This window comes from Hippocampus guttulatus, chromosome 1, assembly GCF_054856545.1.
Source record: "Hippocampus guttulatus isolate MCC_2025c chromosome 1, RoL_Hgut_1.0, whole genome shotgun sequence".
Classification (NCBI taxonomy): domain Eukaryota; kingdom Metazoa; phylum Chordata; class Actinopteri; order Syngnathiformes; family Syngnathidae; genus Hippocampus; species Hippocampus guttulatus.
In genome coordinates, this window is record NC_141261.1 from 22,784,969 (window position 1) to 22,808,585 (window position 23,617).

The 23,617-nt window shown below is 43.8% G+C and overlaps 2 protein-coding genes across 5 annotated transcripts in view; both read right to left on the reverse strand.

Moving 5' to 3' along the window:
* Positions 1 to 17,043, reverse strand: part of LOC147211012 (IQ motif and SEC7 domain-containing protein 1-like) — a 106,878-nt gene extending 89,835 nt beyond the window's left edge. For 3 of the 4 annotated variants that reach the window (XM_086120240.1, XM_086120202.1, XM_086120248.1), the window contains exon 1: positions 16,484 to 17,043. In XM_086120240.1, the coding sequence (XP_085976366.1) occupies positions 16,484 to 16,746 (263 nt within the window). In that variant the 5' untranslated portion in view covers positions 16,747 to 17,043. Of the gene's footprint in view, positions 1 to 13,229; positions 13,351 to 16,483 lie in introns of all 4 variants that reach the window. The other variant, XM_086120210.1, reaches the window with a different exon arrangement.
* A 1,908-nt stretch (positions 17,044 to 18,951) lies between these two features.
* Positions 18,952 to 23,617, reverse strand: part of LOC147211013 (nuclear pore membrane glycoprotein 210-like) — a 34,364-nt gene continuing 29,698 nt past the window's right edge. The window contains exons 29-31 of the mRNA XM_086120282.1: positions 22,463 to 22,561; positions 21,519 to 21,590; positions 18,952 to 19,336 (exon numbers count right to left, since the gene is read on the reverse strand). Coding sequence (XP_085976408.1) covers positions 19,245 to 19,336; positions 21,519 to 21,590; positions 22,463 to 22,561 — 263 coding nt within the window. The 3' untranslated portion in view covers positions 18,952 to 19,244. The remainder of the gene's footprint in view (positions 19,337 to 21,518; positions 21,591 to 22,462; positions 22,562 to 23,617) is intronic.

Below are 23,617 nucleotides of genomic sequence, written 5' to 3' on the forward strand. Positions count from 1 at the left end.
CTGTAGGTAGCGTGTGACAGATCGTGTCCAATTTGGCTTGAGAGTCTTCTTGCTTTGCCAGATGTGAGGTGAATAATTGAAAAGGGAGGAAGTCAAAACAGCCTTCTGACCCTGACCTTCCAGTGTTCCGCTTTTAGCCTGTTCGACACAAACATCTTTGCACTAAGACGAACACTTTGACACAAACGAGCTGGAATTTTGTGGTGTTTTTTTGGGGTTGAAAAAGAAAAGAAGCAGAAGGAGAAGCTAAAAGTGGGGTCACGTTCCTGACTAAGGAAAGGGGGCCAACTTCAAATGTCCGTGTTACAAACAGACCTGGAGGTGAGTCACACTGGCCCTTTTTTTTTTCGCACGACAGTACATCTGTTATTTGGGACGGTCAAAATTGTACAGTATAGAATAGGCTTGAGGATGGAAATGAAAAAGTTTGAAAAAAAATCATGAACATCCTTTCCACAACAGTTAGGTTATATATCCTTTTGGATTTCACGGTTCTTTTGTGTTGTGACTTTAAGTTGCCTTTCCACTTCGTTCATTTAGAGGTCAAAATGAACAGTGGGCGGAAAAGGGATGACCTGGAACATGTACTGCATGAAGCATAGACGCCATTAAGATAAACAATCAAGTTCTTGACTAGCTTGGTTGTTTTCAGTTTAAAGTTCAGAGCGGAGCGCAAAGCAACAAACTGAACAACTTCCCCTGAGTCCGTCCACCCATTTTCAAAACTGCGCAACTGCTTGGTGGACTACCAGCTGACTCTGGGCCAATGACGGAATACACGCTGGAACGTGGGTGAAGAAAATGATCATCCGGACATGAAAGATTCGGCATGGATGTTGTGCCAGATCATAATTGGTTAAGAAGTAATGACATTGCTGGTTGATTTTCAGCTTGCGGCATCAAAATTCTTTGTAGCCCATCTGTCATTCTCTCGTGTCAATGGCTGTCATCCAGCATTGTCGCTCTGGTCTCAACTGAGTGATGTCATTCGGGGCCTACATGACAGAACAAACAGGCCATGTTAGGCCACAAGCTAAAAGATCGACTTTTAGCCAACAAAGTTTGCAAGCAGTAGTCGTACAGCATCGATCCATCCATTTTCTTCAGTGGTTATCCGACGGGGTTGCTCTTGAGCTGCAGCCTCCCTCAGCTGACTTTGGCTGAGAAGCGGGATTCACCTTAGACTGGTCCCCAGACAATGTTCGAACACATTTGGCAATCCAATTTTTGAAAGGACAGCAACACCTAAAGCCTGTTGCACTAAAATTAAATTCAGAGCTCATCATCCTTAAGACTCACGTGAACCGTTTCCACCATGAAATGCACAGCCAACGCAGCCAAGACCTGATGTGTCAACAATCCTGCCAAATAGCACAATTGTTTCTGCAAAGTTTTTTTTTCTACATTTATTTTGAACAACAATACTTGCACAGTTCTTATTTTGAATGTTTCACAATAGAATTTCCAGAGCAGATTTTCACCATCAAGTGGAGAAAATCCAGAAGTATGGGCACTATTAGTGGGGTGCAAAAAAGAAAATCGATTCACTCAACTATCAGGATTTTATATGCCAAGAGTCAATGAATCAATGTCAAAGTTCAGAATTAATTTTCATGATTTTTCAAAAAGCAAAAGTTGAAGCTACCGCTTTCCTCCAGCAGTTGGCAGCACTGTGCAAATTTGTTGGCGATGAGTCAGTCGACTGAAGCATTCAGCAGAGTCACACGACATCATTTTAATGAGCCAGTGCCTGAGCCAATCAGCCAGAGCAAAACAAATAGAAAAACCAAACTGTCAAAAAGAGTGACTGACTTTCATCTGGCCACATTGATCAAAGTTCAATGTATAAACTGCTGATGGTTTATACAGTTTAGAATTATTTTAAAATGTATTGTTGGAGAAAATTACCAATACCTGTGATATGGAATCGCAAACCGCAGTGTCATTTATAATCGTGATATAAATCTAAACGTCACGCAAGTATTGTGACTTCAATCGAATCGGGAGGAAAGTGAATCGTCCCACCCCTCATCGCTATATGAGAGGTGCAGCAATGTAATCGATTAAACAGATGAATCAATCATTTTTTGGGATAAAGATCGTTTAAAGATCTTGTTTGGTTGAAAATAGTCAAAATGCTCAGAATATCAGCCTCTCAACAGTTAATATTCTCAGATTTCTGTCAAACCTCCATGAAAGCAGACTTCTCTTTGTGTTGAATAAAAATAAAACATTGGCAAACATCTGCTTTTGCTTTTTGGAAAACAATCAACAGCTTTGTCCATTTTTGGCCTGTTTCTGTTTCTGGCATGGACCAAACCAGTATCTCAACCATAATTCATTTTGTTTGTGCATTTTCTGCGGTGTCAATTAAAAATGTCTTTTTTTTTTCTAAAATCAGGATGGATTTTTTTTTTAATCCAATGCATACATTTATAGACAGGGTGTATAATCGATGGTTAGTTGCAGGCCTAATCACAATAGAAAGTCATTCTTGAGCCAAAGTGTGTCATTCAGATTTTGTTAGTTTTTACCCTCAACTTCTTTTTTGAACAGTTTTTCATTTCAGGAAGTGCCCAGTGTACTTATTTTATAGATTTCACTGAGTTGTGCAAAGCAGTATGTTTTGTTTTGGAAACTTGAACATGATTACACTAAAAGCAGCTGAGACCTATAATATTCATTATTGTTGTGATTTCATGCCTTGGTCAAATTTTCTGTTGCACTTATTTTAAATAATAAATGGGATAGCCAGCACGCCTGCGGAGCCCTGTGGGGATAAGCAGAGTGGAAAATGGATGGTTGGACAGATGGAAGTTTGGATCTAACTGCTTATATTTACTGTGATGAAAACAAAACTCGAATAATACAAGTACCAAGCATAATATCTAATTGTTGCCATGATACTGACAATCGAATGAACGTGTGAGAGCAATGATGCTGTACACCTCTACCTGGGACTGGTTGCCAGTCAGTCACAGGACACATCCAGTGAAAACAGACAAGCATTCACCATCACTGGGTGGGAACTGGACCCACAGTGTTTGCACAAAAATGACGCATGTGAATCACTAAGCCGTCAGTGGCAAGGCACTTTGGAATCCCTCTACTTTGAAATGAATTTGTTTTGACAAAGAAATCAAACCCAAGTGGCCGGTGAGCTCAACCACCTCGGCCATTTCTCCAATAAGGTGAATCGAGTCCTGCTTTGCCTTGTGAAAAAAGTTTGAAAGGACATCATTGGAGCACTGCGCCGAACAAGAAAACGCTATGCGGAGGAAAGGAAGGAAGGACAGAGGCCAAATTTTAAAGTCCCCTGGTTTCTGAGGCACCACAATTACTGACGCAGCACTCCTCTTCTCTTCCCTCTCATTAGAAGTTACACAAAGACAATGAGTACAGTGACATCAACTAATACGAGGTCAGTGGCATACCTTCCGACCTCCCTCAGTGTGCTGGCCTTTACCAGTAGAGCCATCAGAGGGGGGATAACGGTGCTCATTAAAATCATGACTATCCTCTTCAGACGACCGGCCACATCAATGAACACCCACCAGACGGCCTCTTAATAGGCTCAAATACTGTTGAATAGGAAGAGTTCAGGAGGAGCGGCGCAGCTACAGGACGCCTGCAGTTGTTTTGGAGTGTAAGTTGAAAATTGTATTTGCCCATTGCTTGAGATTTATTGGTAGCGCCTGAATGCAAATCATCCCGGTGAAGACATTAATCTAGCAGGAGTATTTCATTAACGGGGGCTCCGGTGGCAAGAGGCAGTTCATGGGCTCGTAAATATGCTTTGACGCACTGATTGTTCAGCACATCATGAGTGTGTGCTGCCGGACACAAGAAAGGGCCTTCTCCTTAATGCTCTCCTTCATTACCATGGAGGACCAAAACATGCTGAAGCCGTAACCTGGCTTTGTCTGAACTACGAACCCTGGCAAAAATGATGCAATCACCAGTCTCAGAGGATGTTCATTCAGTTGTTTAAATTGGTGAGGAATTTTTTTTTATCACAGACGTGACACAAAATTAAAGTAATTTCAAGAGGCAACTTTCTGGCATTAAGATACACTCAACAAAATCAACGGGGGGGGGGGGGGGGGGGTTAGAGTTACATTTTTAGACCAAGCAGAAGGAATCAATGATGGAATCACTCAATTCTGAGGGAAAAAAACTATGGAAATTTCCATTCCCAAAACTATCACCTGCATCAAATTTAGATCTACTTGTTTTTCTGCAGTTAAGCAGGCGTGATCTCACCTTGGAGAGCAGTTGCACCAAGTGGACTGAGATGAAAGAGGCTCCAACATGAGAGATGTATGATGAATTGAAAGAAAGGAAAGGATTACCAAACTTCTTCAAGATGGGAAATCATCACGCAATGCTGTAAAAGATGTTGGTTGTTCACAGTCATCTGTGTCTAAAATCTTAACCGAGTCCAAACCACATGTGGAGCCAGTTAAAGGCAAGCATTTTAGTGAGAGACCAAGGAAGACATCAAAAGCGTCAAGCAATATGTCTTGACATAGAAAATGCACAGCAAAACAAATCGTCAAAGTCTGTGACCGATCTGTGAGAAAGCCCCTAAAGGAAATGGGCTTTATGTCCAGAAAAGCTCAAAGAAAGCCATCACAACAACCTCAACAGAAAAAAACATGACGTTACAATGGGCTACACAAAAGCAATCGTGGGCTGTGGATGACTGGAAGAAAGTCATATTCAGTGACAAATGGCGAATCTACACTGGGGAAGGTGAAAATGCTGGAACTTTTGTTTGGTGCTGTTTCAATGAGATTTTTGGACACAACTGCCTGACGAATTTCCACAGTCATTGATGATATGCGGCTGCATGTCGGGGACAGGCACTGGGGAGGTGGCAGCCTGTTCCAATGTGCAAACCTGATCTGGCAAAAGCAATCTGCTAAAGTTGGAGTCAGATTGATGAAGAGTACCGTTGATCACTCATGATGTCCTTGCCTCTGAGACTGCCATCTGAGGTGGTGAAACAAAGTGGTGTGTTGAAATCTTCCTTTGTTGTTGGTGTTTTTCCTGTTTCCATTTTGAATTGAGTGATTCAATTTTTTTCCCCGTCTGCTTAGTCTAAACCAAGAACAGAATAGTGTGTCACACTGAGAACTGTTCCTAATGTCTTTGACTCTCTTTTGAGGGAACCAAAATATTAGACTCGACATGTTACTTTATGAAATGAATATCTGTCAAGCATTATCACTTTTGCAAAGGCGCTCCAAACCCCCCCCCCCCCACCCAAAAAAACAGTTTTTAATTATTTAATTCATAACATTGGTCAACAGCAAATTTTATTCGGCAATAGCTTTATATGTGTCCCTGAACCTATTTTGGATGCTGATTTTTTTTTAAACCCTTAACCTATTTTTTAAATAATAAAGTCTACTTTTTTTTTTTTTTAGCTCATCAGATTTTTGAGATATTTTTTTTGTTTGTTTTGAAGTTTGACTACAAACGCTTGGGCAATACAGATATTGCATTGTAACTTTTTCAGGAAGAAAAATCCACCTGTTGCTGAACCTAACCCGTAATTCATAAAAATTACTCAAGATATGCTGTGTGACACACGTACATACACAAGATATATATATATATATACATACACACACATATACACACACACAGCGGCTGGATAGCTCAGTTGGTAAGACATCGGTTTGGCGTACGGGAGACGGTGGTTCGAATCCTGCTTGGGGCAAAAATGAGCACATAACACCATCCAGTGTGGGTCCTTGGGCAAGATCCTTCACGCTAATGCCTACCTCATACAATGATGAGAGACAATAAAACGAATGACATGCCGGCTCAGACGTCGCCGGCCAAACAAGGTCTGCGTCAGGTGCACCAGAGCACCTTGATGAAAAATGGGCTACTGGAACAAAGCGGAGATGGGCGAGCTGCGATAACATGGCTCTGTTGGAATGCTACTACTCAAACAACCCTAGTCAGAGGGGTTACATGCAGAGAATGTGGGCTAAATGGTTACTTCGAAACCCACAGTCCCAGTTGACCACGAAACAACTAGTAGCTCAGTGTTCCAACATCCACAAACGGCAATTACTGTCACAACTTGAGATTGATGAGGTACAACGCAGGTTCCATGGTGAAGGGCCCCACCTGCCAGATCAGAGGAGGAGGTCATACCAGAGATTGGGAGGCAAGCCCCAATGAATGCAGATGATGAGATTGGGAGGCCAGCCCCAATGAATGAAATGCTGAGCGAGGCAGCAACTGACCTGAAAGCTAAGATCATGGTGAGAATGAAAGCTGGGCAACCTAGAAACCGATTACAACGGCTCGTGAAGTACCACCTGAAAGTCTCATGGAAAGTGTGAATGCAGCACTGAGGGCGATCCCTACCGTAACGATCACGGAAACCAATGAGCTGATATACGCTTCAGCATCAGTGATCCTTGAGATGCTTGGCTATAAGAGCAAGCATGGAAGCCATGAGATACGTTACCCACCATGGAAAAGACGGTTGGAGGCTAAGATCAAGGTGGCTTGGAAAGATGTGAGTCAATTGACGGAGGCCCAGAGAGGTGTGATGAAAAGGCCGATACCCGAGAGGTACATCCAGATGACCATACCTGAAGCACTCGAAACTGCCAAACAAAGGCTCCATGTCCAGCCGCCTAAAGCGGTACACGAAAGAGAATGGGGCCAGAAGAATAAACAGGCTGTTCGCAACACAACCTGCAAAAGTGTACGCTCAGTGGCAGGGTCATAACAACAGAGCTGACCCACCAAGACTGGAAACTGAAAGGCATATGGGAGAAGGAGTTTGGCCAATAACCTGTCTCTCCACAACATGGAAGCTCATGTCAGGCATCATTGCGGCTAAGATAAGTGGACACATGGATCAATACATGAGCGAAGCACAGAAGGGCAGTGGTAGATATACCAGAGGAGCCAAACATCAGCTCCTGGTTGACAGAACAGTCGCACAAGACTGCAGGTCCCGACGTACCAACCTGTGCACAGCCTGGATTGATTACAAGAAAGCCTATGACTCGATGCCACATACATGGATTACTGAATGCTTGGAGTTGTATAAGGTGAACAGGACCCTAAGGGCCTTCGTTGCGAACTCGATGAGGATGTGGAAAACCACACTTGAAGCCACTTACCCATCAAATGTGGCATATACCAAGGTGATGCACTCTCCCCAGGGTTCAGTCCTATGCTGTTCCTATGCTGTTCTGCATAGGACTGAACCCCCTAAGCCAAGTAATCGCCAAGACAGGCTATGGATACCGCCTCAGAAATGGAGCTACGATCAGTCACCTCCTCTACATGGATGACATAAAGCTGTATGCTAAGAGCGAAAGGGACATAGATTCCCTGATCCACACAACCAGGATCTACAGCAGCGACATCGGGATGTCATTCGGGCTTGAGAAATGTAGTCGGATGGTGACTAAGAGAGGCAAGTTAATCCATACTGAAGAGGTCTCACTCCCTGAAGGAACAATAGCAGACATTGAGGACAGCTACAAGTACCTCGGTACACCACAAGCCAATGGCAACCTCGAACTGGCAACAAGGAAAGCGGCTACGGCCAAATACCTCCAGCGAGTGAGGCAAGTCCTAAGAAGCCAGCTCAATGGCAAGAATAAGACCCGGGCAATAAACAGCTATGCCCTGCCAGTGATCAGATACCCTGCAGGAATAATAAGGTGGCCAAAGGAAGAGATTCAGACCACGGACATTAAGACCCGAAAGCTCCTAACCATGCATGGAGGGTTCCATCCCAAATCCAGCACCCTGAGACTGTACGCAAGCCGAAAGGAAGGAGGCCGGGGACTAGTGAGTGTGATAGCCACTGTCCAGGATGAAACATCCAAGCTCCATGAATACATCAAGGAGAAGGCTCCAACGGATGACATACTCAGAGAATGTCTCAGACAATGGGGAACAGAGGATGAGGTGCTGGAAGAGGGACCATCATGGGAGGACAAGCCCCTACACGGGATGTACCACCGGACCATAACTGAAGTGGCCGATCTCAAGAAGTCCTATCAGTGGCTAGAGAGGGCTGGCCTGAAGGACAGCACAGAGGCACTCATTCTGGCTGCTCAGGAGCAGGCCTTGAGCACCAGAGCCATTGAGGCCCAGATATACCACACCAGACAAGACCCAAGGTGTAGGTTGTGCAAAGAGGCACCTGAGACGATCCAACACATAACTGCAGGGTGTAAGATGCTGGCAGGGAAAGCCTACATGGAACGCCATAACCAGGTGGCTGGCATAGTCTACCGAAACATCTGTGCGGAGTATGGACTGGAAACCCCAAGGTCAAAATGGGAAACACCTCCGAAGGTGGTGGAGAATGACCGAGCGAAGATCCTGTGGGACTTCCAGATCCAGACTGACAAGATGGTAATGGCAAACGAACCAGATATCGTGATCATAGATAAAGGGCAGAGGAAAGCCGTTGTAGTGGATTTAGCGGTACCAAGTGACGGTAACATCAGAAAGAAGGAACACGAGAAACTCGAGAAATACCAAGGGCTCAGAGAGGAGCTGGAGAGAGCCTGGGAGGTAAAGGTGACAGTCGTGCCTGTGGTGGTCGGAGCACTCGGGGCAGTGACCCCCAAACTAGATGAGTGGTTGCAACAGATCCCGGGAACAACATCGGACATCTCAGTCCAGAAAAGTGCAGTGTTGGGAACAGCAAGGATACTGCGCAGAACCCTCAAGCTTTCTGGCCTCTGGTAGAGGACCCGAGCTGAATGAGGGACGGACACCACCTGAGGGGTGAGACGAGGATTTTTTTTTTATACACACACACACACACACACACACACACACACACACACACACACACACACACACAATTGTTGTTATATTATTCTTCGTATTATTATGAAATCTTGATGTGCTAAAGAAGAAAACATGGGCAAATTCTGATTTAACGCAAAAAAAAGGTTGAATTACATCTCTGATTGCAAAAATTTCGTAAAAACGTGTTGACCACTGTAATTTTTTCAGTGTTATCAATTAAATTCATTATTTGCAGACAGCGCATTGTCATTATCACCAGAACTCATTTCCGATGAAGCAACCAGTGAAATTATACAGAAAAAAATATATAACGTGAAGAAGCTAAAATATTTTTTGTAAGCTCCAAGCAAAGTGGGAAGTGTCACATCGGCTCATCACTTGTCTCGCCATGACATTCGCATGCCAAATATTTTCCCCCAGCAAGCTTACCAGGCCTGGGACAAGTTTTGAATGTCAAACATGCACAACCAGATGAAATCAAAGTCATCTCAGACACTATTCTAAATCCCAGCGGATCGTTTTGGTACAACTCTGATTAAACCACCTTCCTCCCCTGAGTCATGGAAAAAAAAATAAACATTCATCAAACAAATGCTTCATCCATAGATTCATTTGTGAACTGTGAGCACTTGACAGTGACTGTAATGGAGCAGACCACTTGTGGGGGAGGCGGACTGCAAAAAAATGCCACTTACCACCCATGGTAAGAGCAGGAATGTGCCAGCCTATTTGCTGTTGCCTGGCAGCTAATTCCAACATGATGCAGCCAACAGCAGAAAGCTGCTAAAACAAACGCCATTAGGAGTGAAGCCTCTTTCGGGTCAGCATAAATATTATCAAGCCAGAGTTGATAAGGCACTCAACTCTCAGGAAACCCGATAGGCGTGTGAATTTGAATCCTTACCCGAGTTTGACGCCAACTTTCCATTACACAGCCTTTATTTAGAAGTTGGGAAAGCAGAATTTTCCACTTGGAAGGCATATACGCCCCACACAACAACAGGATAGAAAACAGAGAGGACAGCTCCTAACAGTCGGCATTCATTCCGAGACTTGAGCCGCACTTGGATAGTCCAAATTCCTGTTGTGCAGCAATCACAGGGACAATCTCTTGACTCACCCACAGGATTCACGATCAGCAGTGCATCACATTTTCTGCTCTCTGCACTTAGATTTCAAAGGAGGGCGGATGCAGATGTCTACAGACATACCGTACAAGATGCAAAGGAGGGAAAAGTGTCAGTTCAATATATTACAGAATGCAAACTAAAGCAGAAGATGTGGGACTCTTTACACCTCACAACTTAGGCCAAGACTCCTCTCATCATTTCTTGTTTCCTTTCTATATGCTCAATAAGTACTTATTAAAAAGTATTTGAAATAATACATTTAAAAACATCAATTTTCTTTCATTACAACTATGAGAAATGACAATGCAAAATGATGCTTCTCCACGTTGCACAAAGGCAACGGTGGTGTTTGTACCGTGCCTACTTACATTCGGTGGTGTTTGTACTGTGCCTACTTACATTCGTGGCAAATTATCATTGAGTCTCATATCACACACAATACAGGTGACTGACTTAAATATTGATTCACTGTGCTGGCAAGAAGAGCTCGGGTGAGCGCTGCATGTGACAAGCCTCAAACATGTTTAACACGAGTGAGAATTATTCACATGCATTTTTTTTGCAATGATATGCCACTTTGCTAATAATTTTGCAGACCCCCCCCGCCGCCGAATTTTTAGACTCCCCTTTTCAGAACAAACTCATTATCATCTGAGGCACTGCTCCATGAACGCAAGTACTCAATATGGAAACATTCCGTTTTGTATCTTGTAATAAAATAACCAAGAAAAATGACCAATATTATTGTAGGCTGTACAATACGGCATGGCCATGTAACACTTTAGCAATCTTTGCTCTATGTATGCCACACTGACTGCCTGGCAATTCCTGCGCTTCCAATTGAAACCGTAAATCCTGTCTTGATGTTTTCAGTTTTACATTTCTTCTTCTTTTTTTTTTAAAGTTCAATTTAGATGATCCAGATCTACACATAATACCCATCGCATCCAAGGTACAAAGAAATGTAAGCCGTTTACCTCTTTAATGCAAGACCTGGTATAAAGCCAAACTCACAATTGTGGTGTGTTTTTCTACACTAAATGAAACTTGATTCATCATAAACAACCTACATGCTATTTAATGTCAAAATAAAAATATGACTGATGCCATAAAAGAAGTTCAGTGTTGATGTAAATAATGTGAGGTAATTTGGGGATGGGAATACTGTACTGCACAATGGAACAGTGTTTCATACACAGTTTGAGCTTAAAGGCTCACTACTAAGCTGCACTGTTTATCAAATAAAATACCCCACTTGAGCTCATAATTTCTCTGCCTCCCAGCAAGATGCATCATGTCTAATTTTCCCCTTCAGCATCAACAAAGAAAGACCCATCCGTAAACTCATCTGGTGAAAAAGAAATCGGATATAAAATGTTAATTAGAAGGATTGAGAGGTGGAAGTAGATTCAGATAGCTTGAATAGTGAATAGCCTCAATTCTGAGCAAAGCGATCCATCTCCCAGAGGCACGCCACCCTGATAATGAGGCGTACAGACATGACAGTCGCATTGATTCCTTTAGTTATTGGATTGAAAGCAATTAACCTAATGTAACCAAATGTACAACTATTCCAAGATGAATTACCTCCTCACAAATGGCCTTTATTTCCCCTCTGGCTTTTGATAGATTAGTGATCTAGGACACTAAAGACAACATCGCGTCGCTGAGATGGTTTCTTTAAACCAGCTAGGTAGCTAGCTTCACAATTCTCTTAGACCAGCCCAAAACAACAAACACACAAAAGGAAAACTGAAAAATACATCCCGGTGAAACAATATGGTAGGCACTGAAGTTAGCTAGTAGCCTCTAACTTCGCCTTGAATAGGAGCATGAAGTCGGAGAATTGTGTAATAGAACCACTTCTACAAGTCACCACTACGACTGCTAGCAGGCCTATAACAGCAACAACAACAACAACAAATAATAATAATAATAACATATTTAGATCACCTTTCAAGGGGCCCAAGGTTAAGGTTGAACTAACTAACGAGGTGGGGCTCGGTGGCGAGTACCTGGTGTCTAGGATTGCAGCCATGGGACTCGCTTGGGCAAGCCCGAAAAGGCAACTTGGGTGCCTCTTCCAATAGATTCACCCACCATGAGAGGAGCAAAGGGGTCAGCTGCCCTGCGAGCTGGACGGTCCAATGTCCGGCTACAGAAACTCACTCTAGGAACCTGCATGGTCACCTCTCAGGCAGGGAAGGAGCCCAAGCTGGTGTGCGAGGCAGGGAAGTTTGGACTAGCTATAGTCGAGCTTGCACGATTTGGGCTCTGGTACCAGGACACTGCACTACTCTGGAGTTGCCCACAGTGAGAGAAGGCGAGCAGGTGTAGGCTTTCTTATTGCTCACTGGTTTAAAAAAAAAAAAAAAAAAGACTCCACACCAATGTTAGAGCTTAGAATAAGTTACACTTTGCAGTGTGTTACAGCAGGAGCTTCCAAAGTGGTGCCCATGGGCCCATGAGGACCACATGTGGAGCCCAGGGGCCTGCTGTAAAAAGAGCTCACCAGTGATAGGAAACGGTGCATAGGAAATTGTGATTTCCAACGAATGTTTTAGAAGTGATCATTTCAAAATGTGAACACTAGCAGAGATTTATGAAAATAGTATCACCTATTGATTTGTCTGTTTTCTAATTATTCTGACAATTCATCAACATGAGCAATGTCTGTCTGAAGGATGAATACCACTACACTATTAACAATGACACAGGCTATTAAGTCGTCTCAAGTCAAATGTATTTGTGTCGCTTTTAATCACAAAAGAGTCTCAACGGACTTCACAAGCCCACAGTTGACAAATATTAATCAGATCCCCTGATCTTAATGCCAAACAAGACTGAAGGTAATTTCAGCAAATTTGTTATTTCAGATTTTACCAGCCCTCAACACAGTTGTTGCTTCCCATTATGCTTTTAGCACTTGCTGGATCATCATTACATAATCAACTTTACGAGGTTGTGTATACATGTAAGAGGTGACAAGCCATTTTGTCTCACAATATGATTTTACCGTTACATAAAACTGACTATTTTCCGATGACAAGATGCTTGTTCAGTTTTTTTGCACATTTTGATGTATGTATGCCTATGTCGATTCTAATTGTTTCATACTCTAACAACATATTAAACAAATAATTGGTTTTGCATAGTAATAGTTTGAGTTCCTACACCACCACCGTGGCGACACCTTCACTGAGCAATCAAAAATGTGCCACTTATCATTGTTAGCAAACGCTAATGTGTGCATTCAACAAAACTCGACTAAGTATAGCCAACCTTTTGGTGATGATATAATCGTGCTTTCGTGTAGTCCTGCGACAAGACTCTGGCCCTCACTTGAAAATAGTGGATCTTCACCCATCCCCGCTGCCAAGAGAAACTCGGTGTGAGAGCAGTTCTGTAAATTCAGAAAAGATCGCTTGCAAACACTATTTCAGGAATTGAACGGATCACAAAATATTGACTTGGTTGTTTAATTTTACATTTGATATGTAGGAAGACCCGTCACCTGATCTCAGTCTTTTGGGGGGCCCCTGAAATTGGGGCTGAACGAAATTAACAAAATGTCTTCTCTCCATATTAATTTCTTGATTGTTTCAAACTTAGCAATCAGATGAGCAATGCACCTAGATACTGTACTCCTATTGGATGGCGATGCACTTTTAGGGGTGCATCTGATTGGTCAACGTCAGATAAAAAGCATACAAAGTACGCAAGTATTTATTGTATTTATCTTTGCCATTCGCATACTGCACACGCTATTATGGTGATGATGAGATTTTTTTCAATGTACCCTATATATGCAGTGCTCGTATTTGGTCCCTTTCATAGAATGAAAGTCTTTGAAACCCTCTGTCTAATAGTTTTGACGGTTTAACGGGTAGACACAAACTTTGGCCACAAATCTGAACTGCGACCAAAATCGGATCCATATCAGAAAGCTCAGTCACCTTCTGGTATCATGAGCTAGCAAAAACATGTTGTCCATTTGTCACCGGTATGGATTTGCTGTCATGAGTCTTCATGACACTAGCCACAAAGGTCAAGGAACGATCATGTGACCTAGCAGAGAGTCAGAAGAGAAGTCAAACATCTGAATGCTGCGGTCTTCTGCGAGAGTGAAGCGAAAGGCACATTCAACCTGACAGTATAGAAACTCCCTGTCTACAGCTGTGCTGCTGCCTGCAGACGTGGACACCAAACAACAATGCCACCAAAGAAGTACACAATTTCATTGAAAGTTAACGGGTTCTAAAATGTCACTTTCCAGTGGCTGCTCTTGGTTGACGTCCAGTCCAGGGCGTACCCCGTCTCCCACCAAAGTCAGCGGGGATAGGCTGAGGACAAGCGTGGAGAAAATGAAAACTGTCAAAGTGCCCCGACCTGTTGATCACTTTTTATTTCCATTGGTTTGCAGGGATGTATTCAAAAGTGCTGAGGGGGGAGCATGAGTGTCTATTGTGTTTTGTGGTCATTTCAGGACAATTTCATTAGTGTCTGTGAGGCTATTACATGGACCTTGGCAGAGAGATTTGCACTCTTCTAATGCCCTGCTGGTTACATAACAAATCTGAGCTGAGAATGCTCCTTTTTCCCCCCTGAGGTTGCAGCCTTTGCATTCCATATATCATGGATTAATGTGGCTGGCCATGCATGTGAAATGGACTTTTAGGACCTCTCTCGGGTTTTATGGCATTGGCTTGATTTGTTTCTTTAGTGCTGCATGAAGCATATACCAACTGTCACTCAAAATGTCTATGTCCACATAGTCCGTGGCCAGTGTCAATGAACGAGTCTGTCATTTCTACACTAACCAAGTGTCTACTGAGCAAGAGAGACAATTGCCTCAGGCCCCAAGCTGAAGGCGCTCCCGAGAGCCAACTAACATATTAGTGATAAAAATATGGCACCGCAAAGAAAACATGTCATGTTGACCCTAGCTGTCAGTTACTGCTGGCTAGTACGGGACCCCAAAGAAATGACTGATATTAGTCCATATCAACAGCACGAGTGGAAAACTCCGTAGATAGTGCCATGACACGTCCATGTGTGAGGAGAGGCTAACTGGACCGGAACTGATTTCAATCAAAAGCGAGATCCGAAGGTCCTTGGATATGGAAGACATAGTGGCTGCATTTCACAGGCCAAGGCCTGCAAGCAGCAGCTCTTTAAAAAAAAGGGCACCACTATTGCACTGTGTACCAGGGTATTGGCAATGGCACAGTCTAAATGAAACGAGCTTAATATTGCTTAGTGTCACGAAATTGCTATGAATCGTCACCAATATTCACATGCACATCTCTACTCATCCTCACTTCAGCTTGTAAAGATATCAAAGCAATCGCCACCGTATTTGGGATTTTCCTCATTAAGCGACATTACAGGAAAGTCATCTCAATAAATGATTTTTACAAGCTGTTTTCTCTGTTTGGTCATATGACGTTCGCAAGATGAGCCGTGATTTGTCATTACCCGAGCAACTGTGATGTCATTTTTAGTGGACAGCAAGTGACAAAATGGCCGCCCCCTCAGATGGATAAAAACGGGTGGACTTTGCGGCTTAATTCATATTCAACAAACACAATATTAATTTTAGACTAATAGAACTTATCATTGTAAATAATTTTTTGGGGTTGACTTCCCTTTTAAACTGTGGTGAGCACCTTTGGAGAGGAGGATGTTTAATGTCCACCAAGTGCAAAATATTGGTGTGATCGTTTTTGAGATTGATGTGGTCCATAGATAGAAATGTCCATGTTGATTTTGGTAACGTTTTATGGCAGTTTTCTGATATCAAGTGACGTGAAGCTTTTTTATGGAGAGGAAAACAATTAATGCTCATAAATCCCAAAATATTGTGGCGATTGATAGTTTTGATATTTTTAGAGATTGCTGTGTGCATCAACAGAGAATTTTGGTGACTTTTGGTCGTAGTTTTCCAAAATCAAACAACGTGAAGCATGTTTTCTATTTTGAGTGTCTATGTGGAAGAAAACCTTTTGACACGCATAAAATCAAAAATACAGTGGTGATTATTTAGATATTTTCAGCAGAGGTTGAAGTGGGTATGATGTGCGTGTGAATTTCGGTAACGATTGGACCAAACCTTTCGGGCAGCTTTTAAAAATGCGGCGTTTTAAACCACTCCCTTGTCAACTCTTAAGTACTGTAACTTGGACGTGTTTTTATTATTCTGAAAATGTTGCACATTTGAGATATATTTTTTTTAGACCTACGATATTAAGATCTTTTTAGTTGTCTTCCAAAAAATATCCTGTCTTAATCATTGTCTTTGCTCAGTGTGTTTGTTTGTTTGTTGCCTGTACCACGAGGGGCTCGACAAGCGCCATGACCAATTCAAATATGAAAACAAGTTTCTCTCGGGGCAAGCACAGCATACTTGGAGCACAAATGTCCACCAAAAACGCAAGGCAGGTAGTTTGGCTCCCATTTTAACACCGAAGGCCAACTTTATCTTTGTTGGCTGCAGTGAACGTTTGAGCCGGTAGACAAAGAGGCTTAAGGCTTACTTGTCATGTGTGATATGCTCCTGGATGGCCCCGAGCGACTGCGGGCTCTCGGCGCCCTGTAGCAGCCTGCAGCTCGCCAGGTGCCGCTGGTAGCGCTCCTTCAGGCAGCCGTTCTCGGTACACAAGTCGCACACTTGCCGCTCCAGCTCCTCGATCCGCACCCGCTGCCTCTCCAGCAGCTCCTGCTGGGTCTCGATGATCTTGTTGAGCTCTTGCAAATACTCCGCAGCCCTGCCGGGGTTCTCGGCGGCCGGGCTGTCCATGTCGTCGTGGCGCAGGAAGCGGCTCGCGTGTTTGGGCGACGCTCCAGCCGGGGAGCTTCAAGCACAACGCTCGGGCGGGTTGTTGCGCCTTTTACGCCTCTCCATTGCTTGTGACAGCGGAATCCCGAATCGAGGCGTTCTTAGGAGCCAGCCCGGTCGCGACACTGTCAGCTGTCGGTCACGTACAAAAAGTGTCAACGTCACAATGAGCTGGTGGCCACATGTGACGGATTTATCGCGGACGCGCTGATCTGACTCTGCGAGGATCGCACGTCCACGCCGCCGCCGCGACTTTCTGTAAACAGACGCCGGCTGTCAAGTGGGCGGAGTTTACAAGTTTTATGAATCTGACAGCAGGTCGCGTTGAGCGCATTATAGCTCAAGACAGATTACACGGTGACCCACATTTCGCTTCCGTTTATCATCACATACAACGCACCAATATCACAATTCGGATACTCGACATAGGGGGTGGGCAACTTCAATGCTGGAGGCCACCATTTTTCATCAATGCAACCAGGGGGGGGGGGGGGGGGGGCACATGGGACCACCCACTTCCTAACCAGATGTACGGCGAATTGGCCATTTTCAATATGGACAAAATAGGTGCGCACACTTGAAAAATACGGGCAATTTCATACTACTTTTCTCAATGCACGTCTAAAAGAATTCACTATCCAAACCTAGCAGAGAACAAAATAACCAAACTGTGATCCCCCCCCCCCCCCCAATGACAAGGGCTGTCTTCTGCATATCATTCCAAATCTGCCAAAAAATATTAGTCCGACTCATGATGTAGAGGGCAATATAAGACCCTGGGTATGGGCAACTAAGACATGCCCACCATCTAATGGTGATTGCTGATATTACAATCTAAAACTACAGTTATTCCCTGCATATTCGCAGATTTGCTTTTTACATTTTTTTCATATTTTGGACTTTTGCTGGATTTCCGGGGGTTACAACCACATCACAAGTAAAAACATCACAAACATCAGTTATTTTTCCTCGTTTGTTTTGTTGAACCTATAGTGTTTTTCAGTGTCATGATTTGGGGGATTTGTTCAAAAGTTTTTTTTGTAATTAATCAAGGAACCACTCAAGGACCCTCAGTTGCCCATCCCCAATCTACATTCAAAAGAGCAATCTCTGACCTCTGGTATAAACTGCTTGCCAAAAACCATTTGGCAAAATCCAGTGTGGGTGGCTGTGGCCGCCTTGCCATTCCTGTCGGGTGTCAATCGCAGACCACGTCATGGACCCCCTTTCAACTAACCGCATCACTTTGCCTTCACCTCGGATGTCGCTCGACAGCTTCCAGCTTGATGGGGTGACAGGTGGCCTTTCTGCAAACTATGTGCCTTCACAGAGAGAATAAACCGATCGTGATTTGTGGGATTGACTGCCTTAATGAGTCCTAGTTGTATTGTACACTCACATTTACACAGCTACATGCCACAAGCATTAAATAGCAGTCATTTGGAAACTGCCACTTCCACATTTGCATTTATTCACATTTGAACTGAGATTTGAGTAGTCAATCAAAAGCAGCCTCATGCAAGCAGGTCGTGAGTTATTTCCAATGTACACAGCCACAGGGTGCCCAGCACGCATGTTTATTCAGCCAACACTTGGCGAGAATACTACACTTAAGAATACCCTTGGGCCTCGGTTGTGGCTATTCCAGCGTTACATGCCTGAACTTCCCTATAAAAGGCCCTCCCATGCATGAGTTGATGCTCTTTTGGTTTTACACCTTCCCCGGGGAAGACAGAAATATTGCAAAACAATGTAGCTGGTGCAGAAAATAAAGAATTTCATGTCAGCTGCGCAAACATGCAGAATCTCTGTCCAAAAGGAGCATTCACTGACTTGAGTCAATAAAATAATTGTAAGAAAAAAAAATACAAAGTATGAATGATAAATTTTCTATGCGCCATGTGATAAACATTCAAATCTTACTATTCTCAAGATTGTGTATGGAACTTGCTGACATGTGGCAATTGATTCGGGTACCAAGGAGCCATCATGTGGAAAAGCCAAATGATCATTGGGATGTTCAAAATGTGTCATTGATCGAGAAGCTCAATTGCGAATTGAGCTCAATGTATGTACTTTGTTCACCCTATTTCTAACATTGAATGGCTGCCCCTTGACAACTCAAAGGCTGAATTTTGATTAATCACTTTTATTTGAAGAGGCAAATTAACACAATGAACCAAAGTGAGGCAGCGAAAAAAAAAGACATTCTCCATACAAGGGCTTGAAAAACAGGATCCAGCAAATAACAGCACAAGGACAATTCAGCTGAAGAAACTTTGGTTTATACACACACACGCACCTGCGCACGCAGGTATTTATAGCACTTTGTAAGTGTAAGTGTACCAATATTAAGATGCAACGACTTTGCAGTCACATCCAACAGCTGTCATTCTGAGGCGGATGAGGTGCATTCAGTGATGACCGTCTATGGGACAGGAGGGATGATGAAGGATTCGTCAGTGTCTTGTAGAATAGAGACGCAACCTGAAGCTGCTGTTTGCATCGCACCAGGGTGTAGGGTAGTAGGGGCGGTTGACGGAATCCGGGGCTGAGGAAAGAGCCAGGAGGGGTGCAGGTAAAGTCAAAGGTACTTCTCAGATGAGAAAAGGTTGGCAAAGCATGCGCTGGGTAAAATGAGCAGATTCAATTCACAGAAGTGCTTAAAACGCTTGGACTACCGGGACTTTGAGGCCGACTCGAGCTGTCAGTTTGACGGATGGTGCTCTGTTGCGCTCTGACTGTGACGCCAACATCTAAAACGATAATTACTCGCTCACGTGTCTCATAAAGGTATCTTGTTTTGTAGAATTCTTTTGTGAGTATTTCATGTCATTTATGTCATAAATGAATCAGCAACAGTTGGTGGGGTGCCTATTGTCCCATGCGGCTTTCACGCTGCGTGCGCTTCAGCTGTGAGAAATAGTCATGAGTAAAATAAAAAATAGTTTACTGCCGAATGAAAGGAGACGCGTGTCGCAAAAGATTTGATTGCACTTCACTTCGGAGAGGAACAAATTCATTAGTATGGCACAAAAAACAACTCTGTCCCGAGAGCACTCTGGATCTTTTTTCCACAAAGGAATGCTTTCAGCAAGCATCACACAAGCTCACATCGAACAGCCTTTTTTTGTTGTTGTTGTTTTTTTTTTAACAAGACGAAACACGGCTCCGCCAGGGAAAGGTGACTTTTTTTACTCAGACGCTGTGTGTCAGTCGAGCAGCTCATCCTCAAGACTAGTCAATATTTTGAAGCGGATGTAATGCTTTCTCGATTCCTCTAGATTTTTTTTTTTAGATCATGGTGACCAACAGTATTTCTCAATGCAGCCACTGGTTGCTATGGAAACCCGGTGGCACCGTGCGTAAAATGAAGTAGAGCAGTCAAATTGACAGGCCCCCTGGTTTTGTAGTTGTTTTTTTTTCCTGTAGTTTTGTCTTTTGTTTTTTCATATAGTGTTTGTCATCTTTGTGTGGGCCCGTTGTGGACTGTTTCCACAACATTCGTCAAAGAAGAAGATGTGCGTCTTGGTTGCGCCTCCTCGGCATGATGCATGGTGGACCAGCGTTGATTTTGATGAGGGCAATGACTGTCGCCGCTTGACAGCCTTGCGGGCGCTGATGTTTTTTGCGCCTGTAATGGGCAGCATTTTTCACAGTCCCATTTTGTTCAGCGGATATGTCAGCGCTGTTGGACATACTGCATTGGTGCTCCTGGATGAATGGCTGGTGGGGTGGAGGGTGACGAGAGAGGAGCGTTGGTGCGGAGCGCAGATGCGTATTTGGAACTGAGAGTCGGTGCTCAGAAGTGAAGCCCAGCTAAATTTGACGGAAGTGAACCAAATTCTTTGATCGTCAATGGACGCGACTGCTTCTGGTTTACTTTCAAACTGAGCTTGTAGTCGACGTGTGGCAAGTTATGCCCGTTTTGAGCATGAGGTCTCTGATTCACTGGTGAAAGGAGACATTCTGTGTGTGCAGGAAAAGTTGTGACGATTGTATGACTGTCCATGTTTGGTGTTCCTTTCTATTGTTTTGACATTTTATGTTAACTGTTCTGTAAAGCACTTTGTTATAGCTGCAGCTGTTGTGAAAGCGCAATATCAATCAAGATGTATTGTCTTGTATGAAGGAATAAACATGACGGCTCTCGTAGTTCTGGTGTTAATTTATCATAAGACTGACTTGTCGACTGACACCTACTCAGTTAAAGTGGCTGAGAAAGCACGGACACGTTTGTTTGACTGCAGGAGCATCACTGTGCTCTTGTGGTGATCTTTGCAGGACGATCACTCCTAGCAGAGAGGAGCAAAGGTGCTGAACTTTCTCCATTTCTACACCATTCAGCTTAGCATGGACTGACCAGCATCACAGCTTTTAAAAAGTTACCATATTAAATGCCTTCCAGCTTGAGGCAAGTTATTAATTCTAAATTGTAGGTATGCTGAGAGCCCCCCCCCTTTTTTTGTGAGGCATTTGTCCCCATCGGGAAATGCTTTTGGAAAAATCAAAATGGATGTGTGTTTTACCCATGAAAAGATAATTGCGAATATGGTATTCGTTTCATCAGAGTATAAGTCTGTTTTCGGGACATGCGATGAAGGTCAGATTACATTTGATCCTGGAGTTAATCATAAACACGGGCCATTCCAAAGAGCTTAGAAACTTTTTCTTGCAACTGTATTCATTCATTGTTTTTTCTGACAGGAAATATCATTCCGAGTGTGTCCTACCAGGCGGAGGCTTCCTGATGACGAAAGAGTAGGGGTGCGGCTGCTGCTTGCGATGGCACAGATCGTGGACAACTGCGGGAGACAAAACTATTATGTTTTGCGTGGTGGTAGTTGTTGGGAGGACCCCAAAAAGCAGGGAGGCAGGGAGAGGCAGGGTGGCTGACCGAGATGTATTTAACAAAAATGCAAACAGAAGTACACAGGAGAAACTAACTCAAAAACTCACTCAAATAAAGTCCAGAAAATCACAGGAAACCAAAGTAGCAAAAAAAAACCTGAGACAGAAAACAAAACATGACACATGCACAGAGAAACACACAACAGCAACAATGATCCGACACAGACTGGTTGGGCAGGGAGTCCTTTTAACAAAACACAAACTAATGACAAAATGAACAGCAGGTGTGCCACTGCAGGATGAGCCCTACAGTGCCATCTGTTGGTCACAAACAGAACCACCCTAACAAAAACGGAACAAAAGTGAAGAGCCGAGAATCACCGCGTTCAAACCGGAAAACAGAAGATGTATGGTGGGGAGACGGCCACAAAGTAGCCCACCAGAAATTCTCCCATCGAGAAAACAATGCATTATGTACATATGTAGGTACCATAGAAATAAGATACCGAAAAGGGCATTCAATCCCAAGCTTCGAAATGTACTGTTATAACGTGTTCGCTTCTGAACATTTTCTGTCCACACACAAAAACTACCACCTCACATTGGCAAAAGGAACCGACAAAGCCACTCTTTGAAATAAATCTCACAACAAACGTGTTTCAAAAATGAAAGCGTGAGCCTCAGGTGAGTGCTCAAATAGAAAGGGTGCGGGAATCTGCACACAAAAGGCTATAAAACAAGTCCATACAGTACTGGTGTGTTGCAATGACGATGAACATGTCCAGATGAGACCGATATGGTAGTCCTGTAGTAACTGGCACCCTACCGAGGAAGACGATGGATGACAAGGCGAGCAGGGCAAATGTGAAGAACAGCATCAGGTGGGAAGCACGGCCCTCTTCCACTTTTACATGTGGTGTCGCATCTGCTCGGGAAGAGAGCAGGATGAAATCACATACTAAATGTTTTCCAAGGCCTGGGAAAAGTTACATATAGAGCTTAGATATATATACAGTATATATATATATATATATATATATATATATATATAGAGAGAGAGAGAGAGAGAGAGAGAGAGAGAGAGAGAGAGAGAGAGAGACAGAGAGAGAGACAGATAGATAGATATGCCCTGCGATTGGCTGGCAACCAGTTCAGGGTGTCCCCCGCCTAGTGCCCGAAGACGGCTGGGATAGGCTCCAGCACACACCCTTGTGTGTGTGTGTGTGTGTGTGTGTGTATACATACATATATATATATATATATATATAAACATTACAAGTAGTGTCAGGTTTAGAGCCATTTTTTTTTCTGCTTGGCTCTCGACGAAGGCGGACGCTTCTGCACTGCTCCCCCTGCCCTCCCACCTTTTTTTCCCTGCTCGCCACTTAGTCTTGTGCAGTCTTTGTCTTTTTTTTTCCCCTAGCCTCCTACCGTGTTTTCATCCGAAGAACTAACCATGGAATTAGTTGGCTGGTCTCTCGATGTAATTGACAATTTTTTTTCGACGGAAAGAGCGGGCCGTGGGGAGCCTGCTTGCCCTCCGGGGACACTTGCTGCCGGATACGCCCTGGATCCATGGAGAAAGTGGAGACCGGTATGCCTGACAGTACTGTCCGTGGAGGACGTGGAAGACATCTACATTATTGGCCTTTTGATAACAGGTATGCTGCTGTTTGGTGTTGGCAGCTTGCTGTTCTATCGCAAAATTCAACCGACGGGAGCAGCTCTATTGGAAGTGAAGAAGCTGCCGGTCACTCTGGATGGCTTGGCGCGAATGTCCAACACTCAGACTCAAGCGGTGACTGGGCTCAACCGCAATATTGTTGCGGTTTGGAGCGACTCCGCGCGATTGATAATACCATGGAGACGTTGGAATTTTCGCTTCGAAAAGGAATTGAGGATTGGCTGATCGGCGCCAGTGAGAGATACAGACCAAGGACTCAAGGCTGTCTGGAATTGTTGGCGGCTGTCTCTCCAAAAC